Source organism: Lutjanus erythropterus, chromosome 12, assembly GCF_056507025.1.
Source record: "Lutjanus erythropterus isolate fLutEry1 chromosome 12, fLutEry1.hap2, whole genome shotgun sequence".
In the NCBI taxonomy this organism is placed as follows: domain Eukaryota; kingdom Metazoa; phylum Chordata; class Actinopteri; order Lutjaniformes; family Lutjanidae; genus Lutjanus; species Lutjanus erythropterus.
This window is the reverse complement of record NC_139328.1, coordinates 7,496,395-7,517,479: the sequence shown is the minus strand read 5'-3', so window position 1 is coordinate 7,517,479 and position 21,085 is coordinate 7,496,395. Positions and strand designations below refer to the sequence as shown.

At 42.9% G+C, this 21,085-nt stretch overlaps 1 protein-coding gene across 2 annotated transcripts in view; it reads right to left on the bottom strand.

Moving 5' to 3' along the window:
- Nucleotides 1-21,085, bottom strand: part of LOC146317517 (ephrin type-A receptor 4-A-like) — a 37,498-nt gene that overhangs the window by 9,136 nt on the left and 7,277 nt on the right. For both annotated transcript variants that reach the window (XM_084733085.1, XM_084733086.1), the window contains exons 6-14: nucleotides 9,066-9,221; nucleotides 7,887-8,408; nucleotides 4,315-4,439; nucleotides 4,010-4,169; nucleotides 3,794-3,905; nucleotides 2,917-2,975; nucleotides 1,109-1,222; nucleotides 825-1,010; nucleotides 674-735 (exon numbers count right to left, since the gene is read on the bottom strand). In XM_084733085.1, coding sequence (XP_084589211.1) covers nucleotides 674-735; nucleotides 825-1,010; nucleotides 1,109-1,222; nucleotides 2,917-2,975; nucleotides 3,794-3,905; nucleotides 4,010-4,169; nucleotides 4,315-4,439; nucleotides 7,887-8,408; nucleotides 9,066-9,221 — 1,496 coding nt within the window. The remainder of the gene's footprint in view (nucleotides 1-673; nucleotides 736-824; nucleotides 1,011-1,108; nucleotides 1,223-2,916; nucleotides 2,976-3,793; nucleotides 3,906-4,009; nucleotides 4,170-4,314; nucleotides 4,440-7,886; nucleotides 8,409-9,065; nucleotides 9,222-21,085) is intronic.

Below are 21,085 nucleotides of genomic sequence, written 5' to 3'. Positions count from 1 at the left end.
CAGCCATGAGTGAGAGCATTTTATCTGTGATTTAGTGCATTTTCAGTCCAGTGGAAAAATGCTACTCAAAACTAGTGCCTCGTTGCATAAACCACATTCAGTTTCTTTATTTGTTAGTTTTTGTGCCTTTTTCTGCTTTTATTTGATAGAACAGCTGACGTTAGGACAGCTCTACCAACTGAGCTACCAAGGAACCCCAGACCACCTTAAAATTCAAACTTAAGCAAAATATTTTCCTTCTCAAAGGGGTTCACTTAGGATCATTGCATTAACCCTCTTTTAGTAGTAGTTTTAGTGTTTAGATTAAAGCTTGGATTAAATCAGTTACTGTTTCCAAGAAAATATAGCAGTATGCAAGCACTGGCAACTACACTGTCATAAATATCCCACAATGCAATTGGAGACAACAACAACAACATAACAAACAAAAGTGGCCAGTGACTAAAGCAGTTCTGGTATAAAGTCAATAACACCTCAGTTTAAATATCAGTATAGTTTTACTTTGCTAGGTGTAACATATTTTATTTAATTAGTTCAAAGGGTTTTCCTTCATGCAACTCAGGTATCCTTACATGAAAATTTAAGGGAAACCTTAGCCCAAGCAGTTTTATGCAACGATGCACTAAAGATTTATGCATTTTTCATAATAAATAAGATAATAAAAGTCATGTACCCGCAGAAAAGCATCCAGAGATCCATTTTCCATGTATTCTGTGATAATCATCAGTGGCTTACCTAAACAGAAATATCAGGCTGAATTAGAACAGGCACATAACCCAAATACTACTATGACTAAGACTTTGCCGATTTTGCCAACAGCTCACATCTTGTGACGACTCCCTCCAGCCTGATGATGTTCGGATGGTCAAACTGACCCATGATGGAGGCCTCGGACATGAAGTCTCTCCTCTGTTTGTCCGAGTATCCCGCCTTCAGACTCTTGATGGCCACATAGATCTCCCTCTTTCCGTGCACGCGCAGCCGACCGCTGCACACCTCCCCAAACTCTCCTACACACATAAGAGCAAACAGCAGCGTCAGCGCCAAGTAAGCATGTGTGTGTGGGTTAGAGTATGTGTGTGTGAGCGAGTGTTAATGCCAGGCTTACCCATGCCAATAACCCTCTCAATGTGAATACTGCTAACATCAATCTCCTTGGCAAACTCGTGGACGGCCTGATCAGGGTCTTCATAGGTGAACGGGTCCACATAGATTTTAACTCCTGCCACGGAGGAGAGGCGGGACGGGGCAGGAAAACGAGGGAGGAGAAGGAGGGATGCAGAGGAGGGTGAGAAATGCGAGTTGTATAACTGCTGCATATGTTATGTAAATGTCTTTGCCAGTATGTGTTTATGATGTGTGCAGGTGGATTGAGGAGAAGAAAACAGAACATCCATCTGTCTCTTGTTTTTTTTTTTATAGTACAGTATATGTGCATAGTGCTGCAACTAACAGTTATTCACATTATTTCTTAATCTGAGTTATTTTCACGATTAATTGATTTATCGGTCAGTCTATAAAATGTCAAGAATTGTTATCTTTAAAATGCCTCTTTTGTCCAACCATCAGTCCAAAACTCAATGACTCCTCATTTACCTATCTTAAATGACAAAGAAAAGCAACAAATCTCTACATTTAAGGAGGTGGAACCAGCAAATATTTGATATTTTTGCATGGAAAATGACTGAAAGGATTAATCTTTCACACTTCTGAACTTTTTGGACATTTGGAAGAAACAACTGCTTAGTTTCCAAACAATCTTAGGCCTCAGTACAGGAGGTATGATGGTCTATGTTCTGCTACTGTATCCATTTACAAGGGTGTATCACATGGATCTGTATTGGACCCACTTCACTTACTATTTATGTAAATAAAATAATTTTAATAATAATGGGTCGAATGCTTATTTATATTTTATGCTGATGACATTGTTATATATTGCTGTGCAGCAACTCTTACACAAGCCACTGAATACTTGAAAAAAGCTTCTATTATTGTTCAAAACAGTGCTTGAGCTGAAACTTGTTTTAAATGCAGATACGACCAAGTTTATGTTGTTTACCAGCTCAAGGAATAGGCCATAAAATATCCCTCCAATGGTCACTCTTCATGCAAAGATTACAGGATGTTAAGGTTTATAAATACCGTGGTATTTTGATTGATGACACCTTCACTTTTAACACTCATGTGCTGTGCCTGTTGAAACATCTGAGGCTTTATTTCCAACAGACAAGTTGTGTTTTTCTTTGAATGTAAAAAAGCATCTTATTGTTGCAACTTTTTAACCTGTGTTGGACTATGGTGATCTTTTATACATGCACGCCTCTGCTCGGTGTCTTCATATGGCTGATAGAGTTTCCGCTGCGTCCTTGAGGTTCATTACAAGTTGTAAAGCTCTGACTCACCACTGTGAGTTATACTCTTGGGTAGAATGACCTGCTTTGGCGTAGGCTCTTACATTCGTCTACCGTCATATATAAAGCAATTCTTGGTCTGCTCCCACACTGCCTATGTGTCTCTATCACTCGAAAAGTGCCAGACAGTGTTCTTTGTGTTCTCGGGACTTCCTGATGCTCTCTGTCCCAATGGCTGAACAGAAATTGGAAAAAGGGCTTTGGGTATTCTGCACCTTCGGCCTGGAATATGTCAGAGAATGACTTGAAACTCCAAGAACTAAGGATGTCAATGATTGTAGTATTTTGTATTTCGTCTCCCTTTGTGTTTCTGTCTAACTTTGTGTTGTTGCTGCTGACTGTCTCGGCCAGATTCTTACTCTTAGTGGGACACTCCTAGTTAAATAAAGGTTAAATAATTAAAAATAATCAATTGTCACAAAAGCTGGCAGCTAATTTTCTTGCTATCAGCTAATCTATTAATTGACTAATTGTTGCAGCTCAATATGTGTGTGTGCAGTACCTGGGTTTAGATGTTTCTCCTCCTCTGAGTCCTGCTTTGTTTTACTGTATTTGCTCCTCCTGATGAGACAAAAGAAATGATGGACATTTAACACACAGACGCAGAAGAGACACACAAGCCTGTCAGAGCCTGCCTGCAACCATTTCTTTTCACTTGTCACATGTTTTTGTTGTGATTTTAACAGTTAAGAGCACTGACAAAGGGGCATGTGTCACATTGTTTTTAACTTTGTTTATTTTTTCCCCCAGCATTCATTGGGGTTTTTCAGGATTTGCCGCAATAGAAAGCAATGACAATGAGAACAGAGAGCAGGACGGGCTGCAGGAAAGACACAGAGCGAGCAGATGAAAGCGTTTAAGGGAGAGAAGGGAGGAGGGGCGATGCCTCAGGTAGCGCAAGATAAAAGGTGTTTTCCATTAAACAAAGAAACTGTCAAAAACACCTTTGTGAGTGAGCAGGTGTGTGTTTGTGGGCAACGCGCTTGCTTGTGTTTGTGTGTGTGCGTGAGACTGTGCACGACAGCGGAAGCTGACACACAAGCTGTGCTGCTGAAGAGACAGTAATGACAAGTCAGGGACAAAGGGATTATCACTGTCTCCACTCTAATCCCCTTTAAAAGCTCCAGGTAACACACACACACACACGCACACACACACACACTATTTAGCCACACAATAGCAGGGGAGGTGTGTGTGTGCTGTTTGTGTGGATTGGGGACGTTCAAAAGCAGTAGTTAGTTAAGGGAGAGGCAGTACACATCCTGACGTCAGTGATGCACTGATGGGAAACTCTAACAAGCCTATGGGTGTGCATGCCTGCCTGTATGGATGCCTATACGTGCGTGTATGTGTGTGGGTGTGTATTTGTGTGTGTATACCTGCGGCTAATGATGAAGACAGCTGCAGATATCAGCAGTAAAATTCCAACCCCGCTGACAGACAGCAGCAGGAACGCTGAGTTTACTCCCTCTCCAATCAGAGGGAAGGGATCTAACGGGGAAGGACACAGGAGTCACCGACCACAAAGTTCTAAACTGTGTCACAACAAACTTTAATGCATCATCTCAAACTTCTGACCATTATCGTCACAGTACCTGAATTGGTGGAGAACTCAAACGGCGCGCTGAACTCTCCATATCCCGCCGCTGTGCGAGCACGCACGTGGAACACGTACACAGTGAGGGGGTTGAGACCCGTGACATCGACGCTCCGAGAAAAGGTCCTCATTATGCGGTAGGACCTCTCTCTCTGATCCTGATTAGACGGGGACAAAAAGAGGGGGCTCTTTTCAGTGCCTGACTGCAAATCCATCTCCACCATCAGTGAAATACAAACAGCGTGCCCACATATTGACATTCCAGACAGCAGCGTGAGCTGCATTAACCTGCGGGCGACTCACCTTTTCATAGAACTTGACCTCGTATTCCAGGATGACCCCGTTGGGTCGATCCGGCTGTTGCCACGCCAACGACAGACTATGTCTGGTGACATCGGTGGCTTGGATAGACGACACTGGAGAGGGAGCTGAGAGGGAGGGAGAGATCGGAGATAATTCAGTGACAACAGTAAAATTTTGTAGCACAAAATACTGCATACTCTGTGATGCTGCTAATAAGATGTATAAAGATGCAACAACTTTTCTCTTTTAATCTGTCTGACACATCTGACCTATGAAAGAAATACACTTCTAGGCTTTGACAAATGAAGCATGGGCTTTGGATTAAAGAGCAGTGGACCTTATGAACATCAACAATACACACAAAATCTTTCAACCATGTAGTCTGGTCAGCTGGACGCACCGCCGCTGACCACCCCAGGATGAGTGGAGGAGAGTGGGGAAGACAGCCATGCTAACACAGCTTGGACTAAATGGGATTTGAGCTGGCCCACACAGAGAGACCTGCTCCACCACAGGATCAAGGCGTTGAACCTGACAGGAAGACCAGTTCTCAGCTAACAGGATGCGACACGCAAGACTCTAGCAGGACGAGGGGAGTGGGACTTTTTACATCAATAATGCTTCGTGCTCAAACACAGTCAAAATTGATGAACGATGTTTCTCAGATGTTGAACTTCTTATGTGAGGGTGTCTCTTGTTTCTTTAAACCTGAGCCAAATTCAAAAACTGCACTACAGAAATATTTCCTGGGTGTATACATGTACATGCATATATGCATTAGGGATGTGAATAGGCATATCCTGTTCTATTCTGAATTTAATTAATTATCTCTATATATGTTGTATTTGTGTGTAGTCTGAAGGGACTACAACTCTCATTTCATTGTGCAACCCTGTGTTGTATAATGATAATGACTTACATTTATGCCTTGATGATACCGTGATACCTTGAAGACAACGTCTAAAATAGTTTCACAGCCCTGAATACAGCTCAATAGGTTTCTATAGCTCTTGTTTGTCAACAATCCCATTGACCCAGTGCACCTGAGAACTGACCTAAATTTCATTCCTTCCCATTCCACAGAGACAAGCCTCATTCTCCGTTCTCTCTCCTCTTACATCCCTCATTTTCCAATCCTTTATGGTGTTTGTCCTCCTTTGTGGCTGTTCACATGATATCCGGCCATATGGTGGTGCAGGTTGGACTTGACACATCCCAGACAGCTCTCATGCTGTGCACACACAGCTAAGTTATTTCCCCGGGGCACCTGGAACTAAGCAGGTGTGCCGTTTTCTAAATGCCACCGCAAAGACTTAAAGCAACGACAGTTGAGATGTAGCAGCACGAGAAAAAAAAAAGTGCACGCTGGAAAACTAATGGAGAGCATGTGCGAGGAGCGCCACACACCAGCTGACACCTCCGCAACTAAAATGAAACACGCCATAAAATGTGGGTGATTTTTCAAACACTTCTGTGGTCAAGAGCTGACACACGGAAAATCCCACCCTTACACACTCTCACGCTGTTATGTGTCAACGATTTTGCTATGTAGTGTTGTAATTTACTACGTCGTATCCACTTTCCCCTCGACCAGCTCTGTCTATTTGTATTTAAGTCAGTGATTTACATTTTCCCAGAATGCTTTCTGACATCCTCTGGAGAACTCCCCTATAATTAATTCAGCTGTTGTTAGGTGTAGGAGGACAGAGTAATAACTATGGCAGCTATGACAGTGGTAGTAAGTAGTTGAAGAGAAAGCAAGAAAAAGTGTCCTGTAGCTGCGTTTCATTGTGTTAATGCTGTTGTTTGTGGAGAAACTGTTGTCTCTGCCTGTTCTATGATGGATGTGTCCTCGCATAATTCATCAACATCAGTTTCGTATTGTAGCATTAGGTAAACAAGGCATTTCATGTGCATTTGCAATATACATTCTTGTTACACAGTATTAGAATGTGGTGATCATTTTATGTTTTAAAAAAAAGTTGTGCCAATCTATTTTAACTGCGTGTCGCATTTAATGTAAATGTATGGGAAGTCTGTTGGTATGCAGAACCGATTTTCTAATCTAATTTAGTCCATTTGTCTTCATCAGATGTGTTTCTATCCTTTTTTTTTTGTTAGCCGTGGATTGGACACAAAATCAGCAACTCCTCTGTCACTTCAAATTGGTCTTTAATACCCTTGATGAATGCCAAGCTGTGCTTTCATCAAGCGCAGAATTATGTTTTTATTTCGATTTTATATGAAGGGGTGGTTTAAATTTAATAGGAACAACTAGAAAAAAAATGGTAACATAATAAAAATAATTAAGAATGGGCCAATAAAGCCAGTTAACGTCTAAAGTCTGGATGACTGAACTAACATCTAGGTGGAAGCCATTTGTTATTTTTTGAGCCATTATTTTCATGGAGCCTCCTTTCAGAAAGCTGAAGGAACATCCTAGCATCACTTTTGGAAGCTGCACAACCATCAGCCACCATCATAGCCAAGTTCAGTGGCTACCGACTGTTTGTACAAAAGTGATTAAGTAGGTATTAGTAAGTAAATAAACAAGGTATTAATCGGCCAAACGGATCAACCTGTTGACCTCTACTTAAGATGCAATGAAAATACATTTGGAAAGCACTGTGGCTGAAAAAAATGTATTCCAAAAACATTTCCTTACTGATTTTGAATGCAAGAATACATGTGTAGTGGCTGTTTGTTCTCAGTCATTGATGTCTCAATTACTGTTTGTAGTGTCTGTCTGTCTATGTCTGTTTTATTGTTTGCCTTGATGTCTGTGTTTGAGTGTTGTTTCCTGTGTTTTATTCCTTTAAAGCCTAACCAGAGACGAGGACTGCAAATTAGCTACGGCTAGAAGTCCTTTATACCTTACATCAGTTGCATTTTTATTTACATGTAACAACGCTTATATTTGTTGCATCTGTGAAAATCTGTAAAAATCAAATTAAATTAATAAAATCACAGCTGTTTTTCCGCAATGATCTGTTTAGGGTGGACACTTGCTTTAGCATGTAAGCATGTAGCGACATACAGACCTTGTTCATATCATGCTTCCACAATTGTGAACATTACCCATGGGGCCTTGCTCCCCTCTGGGCGAACATGCAGTGAACAGCAGTTTCCTTTGTGCTGACCCACTTACAGACAACATCTATAAGCAGATATTGTGCTGCTGCAACAGTCAACAATCTGACAAACACACTTATCACCAGAGCTTGATTACTCGATTACCTGTCAACTATTAAATTAATTAAATTATTAAGATAATTTATTAATCGTTGTGACTTGTTTTTCTTTTTTTAAAGAAAATAATGTCAAAATTCTCTGATTTCAGCTTCTCAAATGTGAATATTTTCTGGTTTATTTACTCCAGTATGACAGTAAATGGAAGTAACTCAGGGTTGTGGACAAAACAGGACATTTGAGGACATCATCTTAGGCTTTTCTTACATTTTATAGACCAAACAACTAATCGATTAATCAAGAGAATGATCAATAGATTAATCAATAATGAAAATAATTGTTAATTGCAGCCTGATTTATCACACTCGGACACCTTATCTCACCGGCTTGGTTGGTGGTGACGGTGACAGACACACTCTGCGTTGCCCCTGCACCGCTGGCCTGGGAGACCCCGTTGCGCGCGTGGACGACGAAGGTGTAGTGTGTGTGGGCCCTGAGCTCGCTCACCACCACCCTGGTGGTTTTCAGGCCGGTCTGGCCGGGAGAGAAGAGCACGTCGGAGCCACAGGGCAGGCAGAGCTGAGAGCCGGAGCCCAAGGCGGGTCTCGGGTATTCTCCGGGCCCTGGCCTGCTCTGGAAGACACCCCTCCCCGACTGGACTTCAGACCCCACAATCCCCTGGTCCGACTGCATCCCCACACCGCCGTGCTGAGCCTCGGGCAGGGAGACGTTGCGATTCCTGGGGAGGGCCTTAGCGCCAGTCTGGCTCCCAGTCTGACAAATGAGACACTCCAGACTGTAGCTGGTGTCGCTCCGTCCTCCGAGACGGCGAGGAGGGGCCCACTCAAGGACCACCGAGGTCTCATTCACCACAGAGATGAGCTGCTGCGGGGCTGATGGAGGCTCTGGAGGAGAGACAGGGATAACCAAGCTCATATGATATACCAAACATAATGGAAGTGGAAGTATATGAGGTGTGTGGGGGAGGGGGTGCTGCTGCGAGCTGCTGGCACGGGCTGAAACGTAGACATCTGGCATCAGAGTGAAAACCATACTGTTCAGAGATGTTTTTGATGGGCTGGATGTTTTCTTCTGTGGTATTTCTTTTTTGTGTGTGCGCGTCTGAGAGACAGAGTATGTGTGTGTGTGTGTGTGTATTCATTTTTTTCCCAGGCCAAGGAAACCATGTGCCGTATATAGGCATAATTAAGTTTATGACACACAGACCGAGGTCTCCAAGTCTGTCGCGCAGGAACTACTCGGAGACTTGGAGGGAGCAGGAGAGAGAGAGGACATTTATTCACTTCTCAATGTCTTTAGTTATCACTCCCAGACAGGATGTAGATGGTGGCTTAGTCATAAGTAATGGGATCATGAAACAGGGGTGGCATTCAGACAAGTTTGTGTCTCCCTCTGTTTGGTAGAGATAGAGAGGTTGGGAAACAATGAGCGTGCTTTTTTTGCTTTTATTTGCAAGCGATGCACACACATATTGCCTCTGTTTTCACTTATGTATTGTCTAACTAGCATGTGTGTGTATTTGTGTGTGTGTGTGTTCTTACGGGTACAGGCCATGGAGGGAGGGTCGCTGTCAGCGCGGAAGAATCCAGAGTGGCAGTCACAGACGGTCGCTCCGTCTCTGAGTGAGTGGCTGTGTGGAGGACACTTAGAGCATCCTGCATCCGAAGACTTTGCCTTGTAAAAACCAGCAGAGCAGGCTGAAGAGGGACAGAGACAACGAGGAAGACGAGATTAAAGCGCCACTTCGATAACAGCGCTTAGCCGCCTACACCAGCATCCAAATACATTGATAAAAACAGGTTGATGTGGACAAGAAGTTTATGCAAGACACTTAAGACCACTTCTAAAATGAAGTGGTGTTACCTTGAACATAACACAGTACTTGTGGTGGTTTTGACCACTAGTGGTGCTATGGAGCAATGTCTGGAATAGCAGGTCTCAGTTTTACTTGTATTTAACCGTGATTTCACCTAAAGTACCTGGAATTTTTAGTCCTCCAAGCTACTTATCAAGGTACTAAAAAGTTCCCTCAGTGCATTATGGTCTGTTTTTTTCCACCATAGAGCACAATGATTAAAAACAATGGTTTGCAAACACTACGAGTACTTGACCAATCAGAAACGTTCAGCACTGCAAGCCCCCAAAGTTCCTGTACTTCTGGAAAATATACTCCCCAAGCAGGGACCTTTTTTGGGGGAAAAAGGTCCTTGGTAGAGCCGCAACAATTAATCGATTAGTTGCCAGCTATTTTGATAGTCAATTAATTGTTGCGTTGTCTAAATCCTTTGATTTCAGCTTCTTAAATGTGAATATTTTCTGTTTTCTTTACTACTCTATGACAGAGTTGTGGACAAAACAAGACATTTGAGGACATCACCTTTGGTTTTACTCATCATCATTCTTCACTATTTTCTGTCATTTTATAGTTCAAACAACGAATGAGTTCATCAAGAAAATTGCAGCCCTAGTCCCTGGAACTTTATTTAGACCCTGGTCCCTGCAGTGGAAATGCACCACATTTTAGTGTTCATCCTCCAAAAGGTTCCCAGTCCCTGGGGAAAGTTCCCGTGGTGGAAATACGGCTTTCATGCTCCACTTCCATGTGCACATGTATAAACATATGACTGATTGATTGACATAAAATTAATGAGTAACAATTTTTAAGTAAAATGCAAAATACGCAATGTTAGTATGTCATGGGCTCTGGAAAATTTTGATTTTTTTTTGTTTTGTTTTTTGTGCTGTTGCTGCAGAATCCAGACAATAATCAGCAGATTAAAGTCCACCCTGAAGTGGGGCTCCGAGCAATTGTAGTCAGCATTGACTTGAGGCCAGCTGACCCCTGACCCTTCATACAGTCTCTGTTGTTGTTCTGTATTGACAGCTCAGACAGCCCGGACAACAAGTTAATCAACACATGGACTGCATTTCAATCCGAAGATAAACAACCGTAAAGAAAAATCTAAAGAGAGAAATAGATATAGCGTGAAGAGGAGGGGCCCTGTGACTCCTTTTGTCTCTGATTTTGATGAGCAAAGAAAAGAAACACCTAAAAGAACACTTAGTGATGAGCTCCCACTCACACGAGGAGAAACCAGAAACACTAGAACTGAATACATCAAAACTCCACAGTGCCAGCAGCCCACACAAATATAATTGACATTTAAATATATGAAAGAGGAGAAACAGAGAAAGAGAGAGGGTGAGAGCAAGAGAGACGGGGGGGGGGGAAATCTTCTCTCTGTATACCAAGGAATTCATGCATTGACAGAGCAACAATACAATAAATGAGTGCATAATTATACTGCTTGACATCCACTGGTGAAGCAAAAAAGATGGCAGAGCGTGGCTGGTTGGAGCCATTTTTTTTCTCTCCCTAATTTCAGGAGGAAATCCTTCATTTGTTTCTGGTGCAATCATTTTTTCAGCACCTTCTTTTTCATCATCACACCCTATTCATTCCCCCTTCCTCAATCCCACCATCTTTCCCGGTTCTCTCCCCTTTTTTTTTCTCTCAACCCTTTCAAATTTCCAAGGGAGATGAAGACATCCCAGTGGGAGTGGATAGGAATGTGGGAATGATGTGTGTGTGTGTGTGTGTGCGTGTGTGTCAGGGTGCTTTATGACACTCTCATCAGCAGATGAGAGGGAGGAAGTCTCCTCTGTAATCTGCTCACACCGACCATCCTGCTCCATCTGCGCGAGCCTGCGTACAGTTGCTCTTTCACACACTCATCTGCCCTCTCTTTCACATTTTTCACAACCTCCCTCATTCGCTCCCCGCGCACTTCCTCCTCGACCTCTGCTTATCTGGCTTTGTGTCTCTGATAACTCTGACACCCTTGCTGTATCTCTGTATATCCCTCTCCTCTCCAAGCGTCAAACCACCAGTGAGCTTTGAAGCCAGCTAGCGGCTTTTTATGGCTGGATATCGATACCAATTCAAATGAGACCGAACGCAAACACGCGAGCTGAAAACCGCGCATTCGAAACCTGTAAATCCATAAACGTATTTTACAGCTGATAAGGTCGCTTTCATCTTTTCAATGACTCGTCATAATGCATCAGCTGATATCCTCAAATGCGAGACACAACACTTTTTTATCGCTCTCCTGCTGTTGTGCTTATTCCTTTGTGTTTTATCATCAGTGTATCCTTGTGATGGAAGGGAATTAAAGGGGTAAGTATGAACTTTTTGATGTGGGGTTGTATGAGGCCTCTCCAGGAAGTCGCGACTGCAACCAGTCCTCGTAAATTCTGCACAACCTTGCAATTTTGTCCAATCACCACAACTGTTCCGCAGATCCCAGCACAAACGTCATGCAGGTATGACTCAGTGTTTAGTTATTTCCTTTTATTTTATTTTATTTTTTATACTCTATAACTTTGTGCTTCCTGTTTTGACTGGGTGTGAGTTCCTCACAGATTTTTCTTCTTGTGGAATATCCCCTCAGGTGCACTTATTCATTTACAAATAAAGCATATTTTTGTAATCTTGAACCTTTTTGGTAAAGTTACTTGGAACAGAGTGCAGTTCAAAATGTTCTCACTGCTTAACTTTGCCAAAAGACAGCCTTTTCTGATAGGAAACCACTGTTTTATCAAAATTATCGCCCTTTCCAAACCAACCAAACTGCAAAATCAGTGCAGTGCGCAGAGCACGGGAGTTGTTGGTTGTCATGGATATTTCTTTATCTCTTTAACAAAGGCTCACAAACAACAGAGTGTCTTTCTGAGATTTATTTCACACTTGCAAGCAGGCAACCACAACCATCAACAGACTATCAGATTGAGAAAACGCCTCTCCTTCTCTCAGGCAGTTATTTATACTCACAAGTACAAGACATACATCAAGTCTCATTCGGCATTTCTTTTACTTAGGTGTGACATTTCCTTGGCTTAAGACTCGCAGTTGTTCTTTCATTCCAAAGTCACAGCATCTCGATATCCGCCACCTGCATCTACTCCCTACACTACACTCCTACACTACACTCCTCATACATCCTGTAGTTTTTTAAGATATAAGACTCTCGCACACACGGGAAGACACAAAAGCAAATTGTGGGACATATAATGATATCCATATATGATATTTAACTGAGTATATGAGGTTAACTGAGAGTAACATACTGCTTTTTTCTATCGCAACGGCGTACAGCCTGGTTTGTTTGTATTGTTGTGTGATGTCACGCAAACTAATCTTTTAAAACACTGAGTCAGCAACACAAACAAACAAACAGAGTGATATCTAGCTTATACAATGGCAGTTTCTCTTTGGCAAAGGCTGCCTGGCAAGGTAAAGCTGTGAACATATTCTAAATATAGCGTATACTTATAGATTGATTTATTTGATATTGATTTATTTAGGTAAGTGGATAAATGGATCTATTCTTCTCCAAACTGTCAACATACCTACTGTAGCTAATAACACTGGCTATCAATTAGTATCTCATACAACCCCACTTAAAAAAATCCAAACTATCCCTTTAAACAGAGAAAAGTATTTGACCTGCTAAAGACTTAAGAGTTGATTATAGGGCTAAACAAGACTCTGCCAGGGGGGTAGCACACTAGCTTTTGTCCCTGTCCCACCCAATCCTCTACCCTTGTCTCCAACACAGAGGAGGAAGAGAAAGAAAGGAGCAAGTATTTGAAGCCATAAACTTCAGCACCCTCTCATGTCTCTATTCTCTCTGTTGTCTGTAGCCTTTTGTGTCTTTTTTAGCACCACTTTCGACCGGAGGGGGTGAGCGCCGCTGACCTGGAATAAGAGCTCATGAGGGTGTCATTAACCCGACATTAACCCTACGCTACCGAGGGCCACGCAGAGCCCGAGCTCAACCGATGAACTGGGTGGGGATGCGGACATTAATGTATACAGATAAGATAAGGTGAAAGCTTGTTTAGTGACCACGTTTTCCCTTGGCTGCTCGAGACGACTGAGAGAAAAGTGAACGTAAAGGAATGGCGAAGGTTGACTGAGGAGAGCCAGCGAGAGAAAAGGACCGACAAGGAGCGAGAGATAAAGAGGTGAAGAGAGACAAAAAAAGACAGCGAGTGAAGAGGAGGGAGAAGATGCGAGTGGAAGGGAAGGTGCCCTTTGATTACTATCAGCATTGTCGGCATTTGCATATGCATTCTTCTGCTACCTAAAATGCAAATGCGGCTGACTGCGAATCCAACTAAGAGCCTTGTCGGCACACTGTATGTGTGGGTGTGTGTGTGTGTGTGTGTGTGTGTGTGTGTGTGTGTGTGTTCTCCTTGACCCCGTGTTATCTGTCATCATCCCTTGTTCTCTTCCCAGCAGAGGGGTGTAGATGGAGGAAGTACCCCCGACCGCTCCAGTCTGACACCTGTCCGTGTGATGGATGGAGGGGAGGGAGGGACAGATTGACGGATGGATGGACGGATTGATAGACTGTCACACGAGAAGGCGGGACACTATTAATCACGGGGGTCATGCCCTGTTAATTAAAACCCACAGAAATGCTGGAGATAAGGCGTGATCCTTATCGTCTCTCTACTGTATGTCTTCATCGAAAAGGGACTTTACATTCCTGCAGAGCTGCTCGCTATCAAATTCCCATATCTCGCATTGGGCACTCGCTCCTCACGTCACTCTATTGCATTTAAAACCTTAGGAATGCGCTCAGTGGAAGCCACAGCTTTACGTTTGTCTAAATTTAAATACTCACAAAAACTGGCGGTTTAAAGAGAAATGTGTCTCTGTGTGTGTGTGTGTGTGTGTGTGTGTGTGTGTGTGCCTGCCCAAAGCCAACAGAGTGAGCATTAGCATGTGAAAGGGGCTTCTACAACAATAACCCTCCTCCCCATCACACTCAGATCACCCCCCGCCACCAGCAGCAACAGCACCCCCCCCCCCCCCCCCCCCCCCGACCCCACCCCACTCCACCACCCCTGACCGTGTGGATCAGGGGAGAAGAGTTGGGGAAGAGAAAGGAGGGATAATGAGAGCAAGACAGAAGAGAGACGGAGAGGGAGAGCGGAGCTTGTTTCGATGCCAGAGAGCTGGTGGAGCTGGCAAACCTCCGCTACATTAAGAACAACCTGGGAGAAGGAGACAATAGCGCGCGCACACACACACACACACACACACACACAGTCGGAAACACACACACACTTTGTGATGATGGAATGCAAACCATTCCCCCCCACCTGTGTTTGGCTTCCTTCACACAATCTCTTGTGCCATTCCTTTGTCACCTGCCATACGTGCGCACAAGGTTGGGAGGGTTACTATAAAAAAGTATCCAGATACAGTTACTGATTACTTGTTAAAAATGCAGCCAGTAACCTAATCCAAGTATCACAATGTCTATTTTCTGTTGCTTTTGGACTAACTTAACACCAAATATGGTGAAATTGTTAAAACAAATGTGATGTTTTATGATGTTTTCCTTCTTTTGTTATGCATGAATGTACTTTTAGATTAATAGCTGTGATCATGTGCATTTTAGTGTACTTTGTTGAGTAATCTTAGCTATTCACACATTTGCCAATAACCTCAGTGTCACCTTCGACCACTTGATGAAATCTGAAAAACATGTCAAGACAGTTATTCAGTCTTGCTATTTTCACCTGAGGAATATTGCCAAAATAAGCCCTTTGCTATCCTTCCAGCAGTTGGAAATGGTTTCGCATGCCTTTGTATCTTCCCGTTTAGTCTACTGTAATGCTCTTTATTCTTGTCTCAGCCAAGACGCCATTAACGGGTTACAGTTAGTCCAAAAGTCTGCAGCCAGACTTCTCACTAAGACCTCATATCGCTCCCACATCACCCCAGTTCTGATGTCACTTCACTGGCTTCCAGTTAAATTCAGGATTCATTTCAAGATCCTCCTCCTCATCTATAATAATCTTGCGCCTGTGAACTCCTCATGCCGTATACTCCTTCTTGGCCTGCTAGTTAAAGGCTGAAAACACGAGGGGACTCTGGGTTCTCTGTTCTGGCTCCCAGGCTGTGGAAGAGTCAGATCAGCCAAATCTATTGTGTGTTTTAGGTCACAGGTGAAGACATATCTTTGCGTTTCCATGCCTGAATCATGTACAGGACTTTCTGTGTAGTTTCTATTTGCTTTTGTTTTTATAGTTTGTGTTATACTCATTATTTTGTTTGCTTTATCCTTGCGTTAAGCACTTTGGTTTTGTAAGGTGCTGTATAAATAAAAAAAACTGACATAAACTTATTCAGATCTGGGGCTTCAGCACCTTTAGTCCCAATTATTTTTCAGTCATAGTCAAGTTAAGCTAACAGGATTTCTGTGCGGCTAACATTAGCAGTTAGGAACTTGAGTTCTTGGATGATGACAGTGTTTCCACAGCTGAAGGCAGAACTGTCACTGTACTGAGATGTTGTTCCTCTTCTCTGCTTCTAAGACAAAATAATGTTGAAATTTCCGCCCAGTGAAGCATTTTTTTTTCACTCGAGGACGTGCTAATAAACTGACTGTAACATTCACTGAGACCAGAGTGGTGTGCACATTAGTATGCAGTTCTTTAATTTAAAATTGTAGTGCAATTAAGTGTATCAGTAATAGGATTACCTCTTTTTTTCTGTAACTGGAGGGAATACAGTTACCTTTTTTTGTATTGTAATAATGTTACTTGTAATCCGTTACTTCTCAAGCCTGTGTGCACATACTATACACACATATACACACACACACTCTCCTTCCTCTCTGTTTGCCCCACCACACTCCTCTCTAGGCATTCCTGGGCAGTCCTCCAAACTGTGAGTATATGGGAGGGAGGGCTTTGTCAGGCAGAAAATCAGAGATACAGTACACACACACACACTCACACACACACACACACACTCACTAAATCAGCAATCCAACATGTCCAGAGTCCAGAAATGCGATGCAATAATTAGAGGGACTGAATACAGCGATTACGCACTCTCTCTATCATCCGCTCACTCTTTCTCTCTGTCATCTCTCTTTCAGAGTAGCTGTCTTTCGCTCCTCTCTCCCTCTTTTCATCGGTCTCGTCCAAAACGCTCTCCTCGCTGTTGACGAGACACTGCAGGTGCGTTGGAAAGATGCACAAGCATGAAATCTCTCTAGACGCACAGAAACACACACTCACACAGAGAGAGAGAGAGAAACATTCCAGCCCTCCCAGGCAGGCAGCAGTGAGCAGAATCAGACGACAGAGAGGGAAAAAGGAGGCCAGCGGAGAGAGAGAGCGAAACAAAAAGCAGGAGGCTCCGCTTTCATTCTGCCTCTCTGTCCGTTCACATTTCAGATTCTCTCTGTTGTTTCTCCTCTTTCTGCCTCTTGTCTCTTCTCCCTCGTTTCCGATCCTCCCAGACGGATCGCAGCTGTCAAACTTTTGACGTCTTCATCTACCTCGGTCATGACCCTGCACTCTAGCTAAACTCTCTCTGTATGCGTGTGTGCGTGGCTGTCACTCAGGGTTTTTTGACGTCTTCATCAGGCTCAGTCATGACCTCGGTCTTAACCAGGGGTTTAGAAAAGAGGGGGAGTTCCCTCTCTCTTGTGTTCTTCTAGTCGTCCCCTTTGCACCCGATGACGAACCCCCAGCAGGGGGAGGGGCAGCCCTGTATTGATGCCCTCTGCTGTCAGTGGCCTTCTTTCAATCCCCCTCTCGCCCCATTCAACATCTAATCCCTTCTTCCTCTCCAGAGCTTCTCCTCTCATCCTCTCCATCCTCATTACTCTGTGTCAAGACTGAAAATGAACTTTTTCACATTTCACCGCTTTGGCTGAGTCTGCTCCTGTTTAAGTTCAATTCAACAGGAGTTTTTGGGAACAGGCTACTAGAATGCACTAGAAAAGCAAAAGAGTACGGCAGACACTAAAATATTAACACAGAGGCAAACTGTAGTTGTTGTAGGACTCATAGCACAATAAAGAAATGTTAAACTGCAAATAAACTAAAAACTAAGATATATGATATTAGGCATTAATAAACAAGCCTGAATGAACTATTTCTTTAGTTTAGCTTCTTGCTTTTTCAATACATAGGTCAGGACTTGTTTTTGCTTCAATTTTAGTGATAGTTTGACATTTTGGGAAAAACACATACTCACTTTTAGAGATGTAGCATTTCTTTCTTCTCGATTCCAGCCCGTATCAGCTGATAACCTAGCATATATCTGTTACTAGTGCAAAAAAACATCATACAAACCAAACAAAAATAGCTGTAAACAATCTTGTATATCTGATACGATTGCTATCATTGTTGCATGGCCTGACTCAAGTTTTAAAAAAAATGGCAAATGGGAAGCTGCTGTAAAGCAACAGGTTCCAATTTTCGAGCTAATAAATTACGAGATATCTAATAAGCGCATGCATCGACTTGTGAACTCGCCGATTCTGCATTTTAGGTTGTGTCGGAGGCATTTCCAACACTAGTATCTAGGAGAGGGGAAAAAACAATTCAGTTTATGAATCGGTGCAGACAGTAATTGGACATTTAAAACCCTACACTGTCTGTGTCCAAGCTTAATTCACAGAAAGTGTTCTGTCAATCTGTGTCTGACTGAGTCAAGACACGCGAGTCTAGAAGATCCATTGAGGAGAGACAGGTCATCTAAATCTCTTCTTGATTCTATCTGTCTTTTCCCTCCGTCCCGCAGCCCCCCCCCCCACCTCTCTACGAATTTCAAACTTAAAATGGAATAAGCGTTAAGGCGTCCATCCAATACTGCAGGGTCAGAGTTTTCGCTGTGCGGCGTTCGGTATTCATCCGGACTTTGATGGATTTCCACTGAGGCAGCTGAGCCCGGCCAACAGCGCTGACAGGCAGCGGGAGAAGGAGAAGAGAGCGGCAGATAGATAGATGGCACTTCACATCTGCTGGAGGTTCAACGGAGTCAAGGGTCTCTCCTAAATCTAGTTGAGGAGGAACATCTTTCAGGCCTCAGGGACCACCCCGCAAACCTCCTCCTCTTTTCACGGAGAACAAACGGGGTGAGCAGGGTGGAGGTTTTCGAGAACATTTGTCACAAAGAGAATTTTGGCTGCTACTCTTCTTATTGCAAAGAGAAAAAAAAGTCAAGTTTTTTTCCCCCCCTTTTTAACGCCAACTGGCACCAACTGCATCCCTCTTTATGTCCATCTCTCCGTCTTTCTCTCTCTCAGCGTCCCTGCTCTTCTCTTTGAATTATGGGTCTGTTTGTTATACAATTAGCCTGCTGGGATAGGCTTCATAAATAAAACTGAGGGAGCACATCAGTGAGTCGCTCTCCCTTTTCTCTATTGGTCTCTGTCCATCTGCGTATGTGTGTGTGTGAGCGAACATGTTGTGTGTCTGTTGTCTATCTGACTGAATGGGGGGTGGGGGGGGAGTGAGGAGGCCATGTTGTAAAAGTGTCTCCACCGTGTCTGTTGTCCCCCAGTCACCCCACTTTTCTCACACGAACACGCACATTTAGTAGTCCTCACTATCACAACACTCACGTCCAAACATTTACACGTCATCCACGCCACATGTATGTTGGTGAGAGAGGTGTGAACAGCTTGCATATTTGTTACCGTAAAGTTCAGGCCACATTTGTAAGTGCTAGAAAGACATTTTTGTCCAGATGGCTGTTGTTATGTCAGCACACCTCACACTGAGACCTGCAAACTTCTACTAATAATCAGTGCAGGAATTAAAAAACTGTTTACATCTTGGTTTCATTAAAAGAGATCACATAAACTGCTTAGACTGAGGATACTTCAGTTTCATGACATGATATATTCACACCCACTATAATAATATAATGTGATTACTCTCAGTTATTGGGGGTTACTTTCCAAAAGAAGCTCCGACTCTAGAGCCTCTAGAGAAAACGTCTTCCTGGTTTTTGAGTAAAAAATTTATGCTACAACCTTCACAGATGAATATTTTAAAGGAAGTTTGAGAAATAGGCACATTTGCATTCTTGCAAAAGAGTTAGTTGAGCAGGTTGATGCAATTTTCATGACTTACAAATCTGGATGCAGCCAGGAAACAGTTAGTATAGCTTAGCATAAAGACTGTAAATAGGGAAACAGCTAGCCTGGGCCCGTCCAAAGTCAACAAAATCCACCTACTAGTCAACACATTACATGTCTTTGTTCAATCCATATTACAATGAAGTGTAAATATGCCATATTATGGTTTTGCGGAGGTGCGTTGGAGTCTTTCTTGGGTAAAGTAAACGTCTCTGGAGTCTTGTCATCATCGTGAGGTTGCCAGGCAACCCAAGGAGCATCCATGAGATAACATAAGTGACTCCTTAGCATGAGTTAATTAGTGAGCTTCAGAGGTGCTGGTAGGTGGATTCTGTTGCCTATAGCCAGACCTATTTCCACAGCACTGTGTCAGCGCTGGAGAAAGGTCTGGCTCCACACATAATCATCCTGTTATGGGGGGGGGGGGGGGATCACTTTCGTTTGTTTGTATTTCTTTAAACCAACACAGTCGTCTCGGGCAAAGCAAAGCTCAGGATGCAGCAACGGCACCCCTGCAAAACATTGTCGGGGGATGGAACACTTTCAGCCTCAAAATGGCAGTAATAAGCTAACAATCCAGCCTACACCAGCCAGCATAACTTGCCTTGATTTGATTTTATTCATATACATGTGTATTTGAGTTGTATGTTGAAAAATTACTCAAATAAACTAAACTTAAAAAATAAAATTCGGAGAGGTGATGGCTAAAATCCCCGCCAAAGAAACGGTAACAGCTGCTAGCTTGTTTATGTTTGTCCATTAGTGACCCAGGTGTTAACTTGCCATTTTCAGCATGCAGGTTTCTAGCTTGGAGTTTGATGTTTACCATAGTGGCAATTTTGAAAATGACAATACACAAATAGCAGACGCTGCCTGAAATAAGCAGCCAATGGCAGGCTTATATCCACAGTGCACATCTGGTGAGTCATACTACCTTTGGACAGAAGCAGCCTAGCTGTTTCCCGCTGTTTGCAGTATTTGCGCTACGCTAAGCTAACAATTTTAAGGCTCAAAACATTCAACTGACAGATATGATGACAGTGGTACCAATCTTTTTATGTAAGTCTTGGCCAGAAAGTGAATAAGTGTATTTCCCAATATGTTGAACTGAGTTTTATGCTGCCAAATGCTGATTCCCTGCAAATATTGTACCTGGAAAAAAGAGGCTGTGCTTGGAATAATGGGATTCTCAGCTGAGTGGTTAACCCAAAATCCAGTGAGCATATTCCAAAAAATGTAAAAGGTAGAATGTCAAAAAGGACAAAATACTCACATTTCACTTATTTATTTGGATCAAATTGACAAACACTACCTCCTTAAAGTGAAATGTGAGCACCCCCCCCCCCCCTTTTTTTTGGAATATGCTCCCAACAAATGTCTTTACCTATTATACACAAAAGCATAAAAAATATGTAGCTAGCCAAAGTATGAAATGTCTGATACAACTCACTATAATTCTGTGAAAGACGGAAAAATATCCACACTGATTAATTTGTTGTGTAACATACTGCACGCTTAAACTCTGACAATTCTAAACAAAATCCTTAAAAATAATTAAAACAATCCACAACAGGTGTTAATTACTACGCAAACCA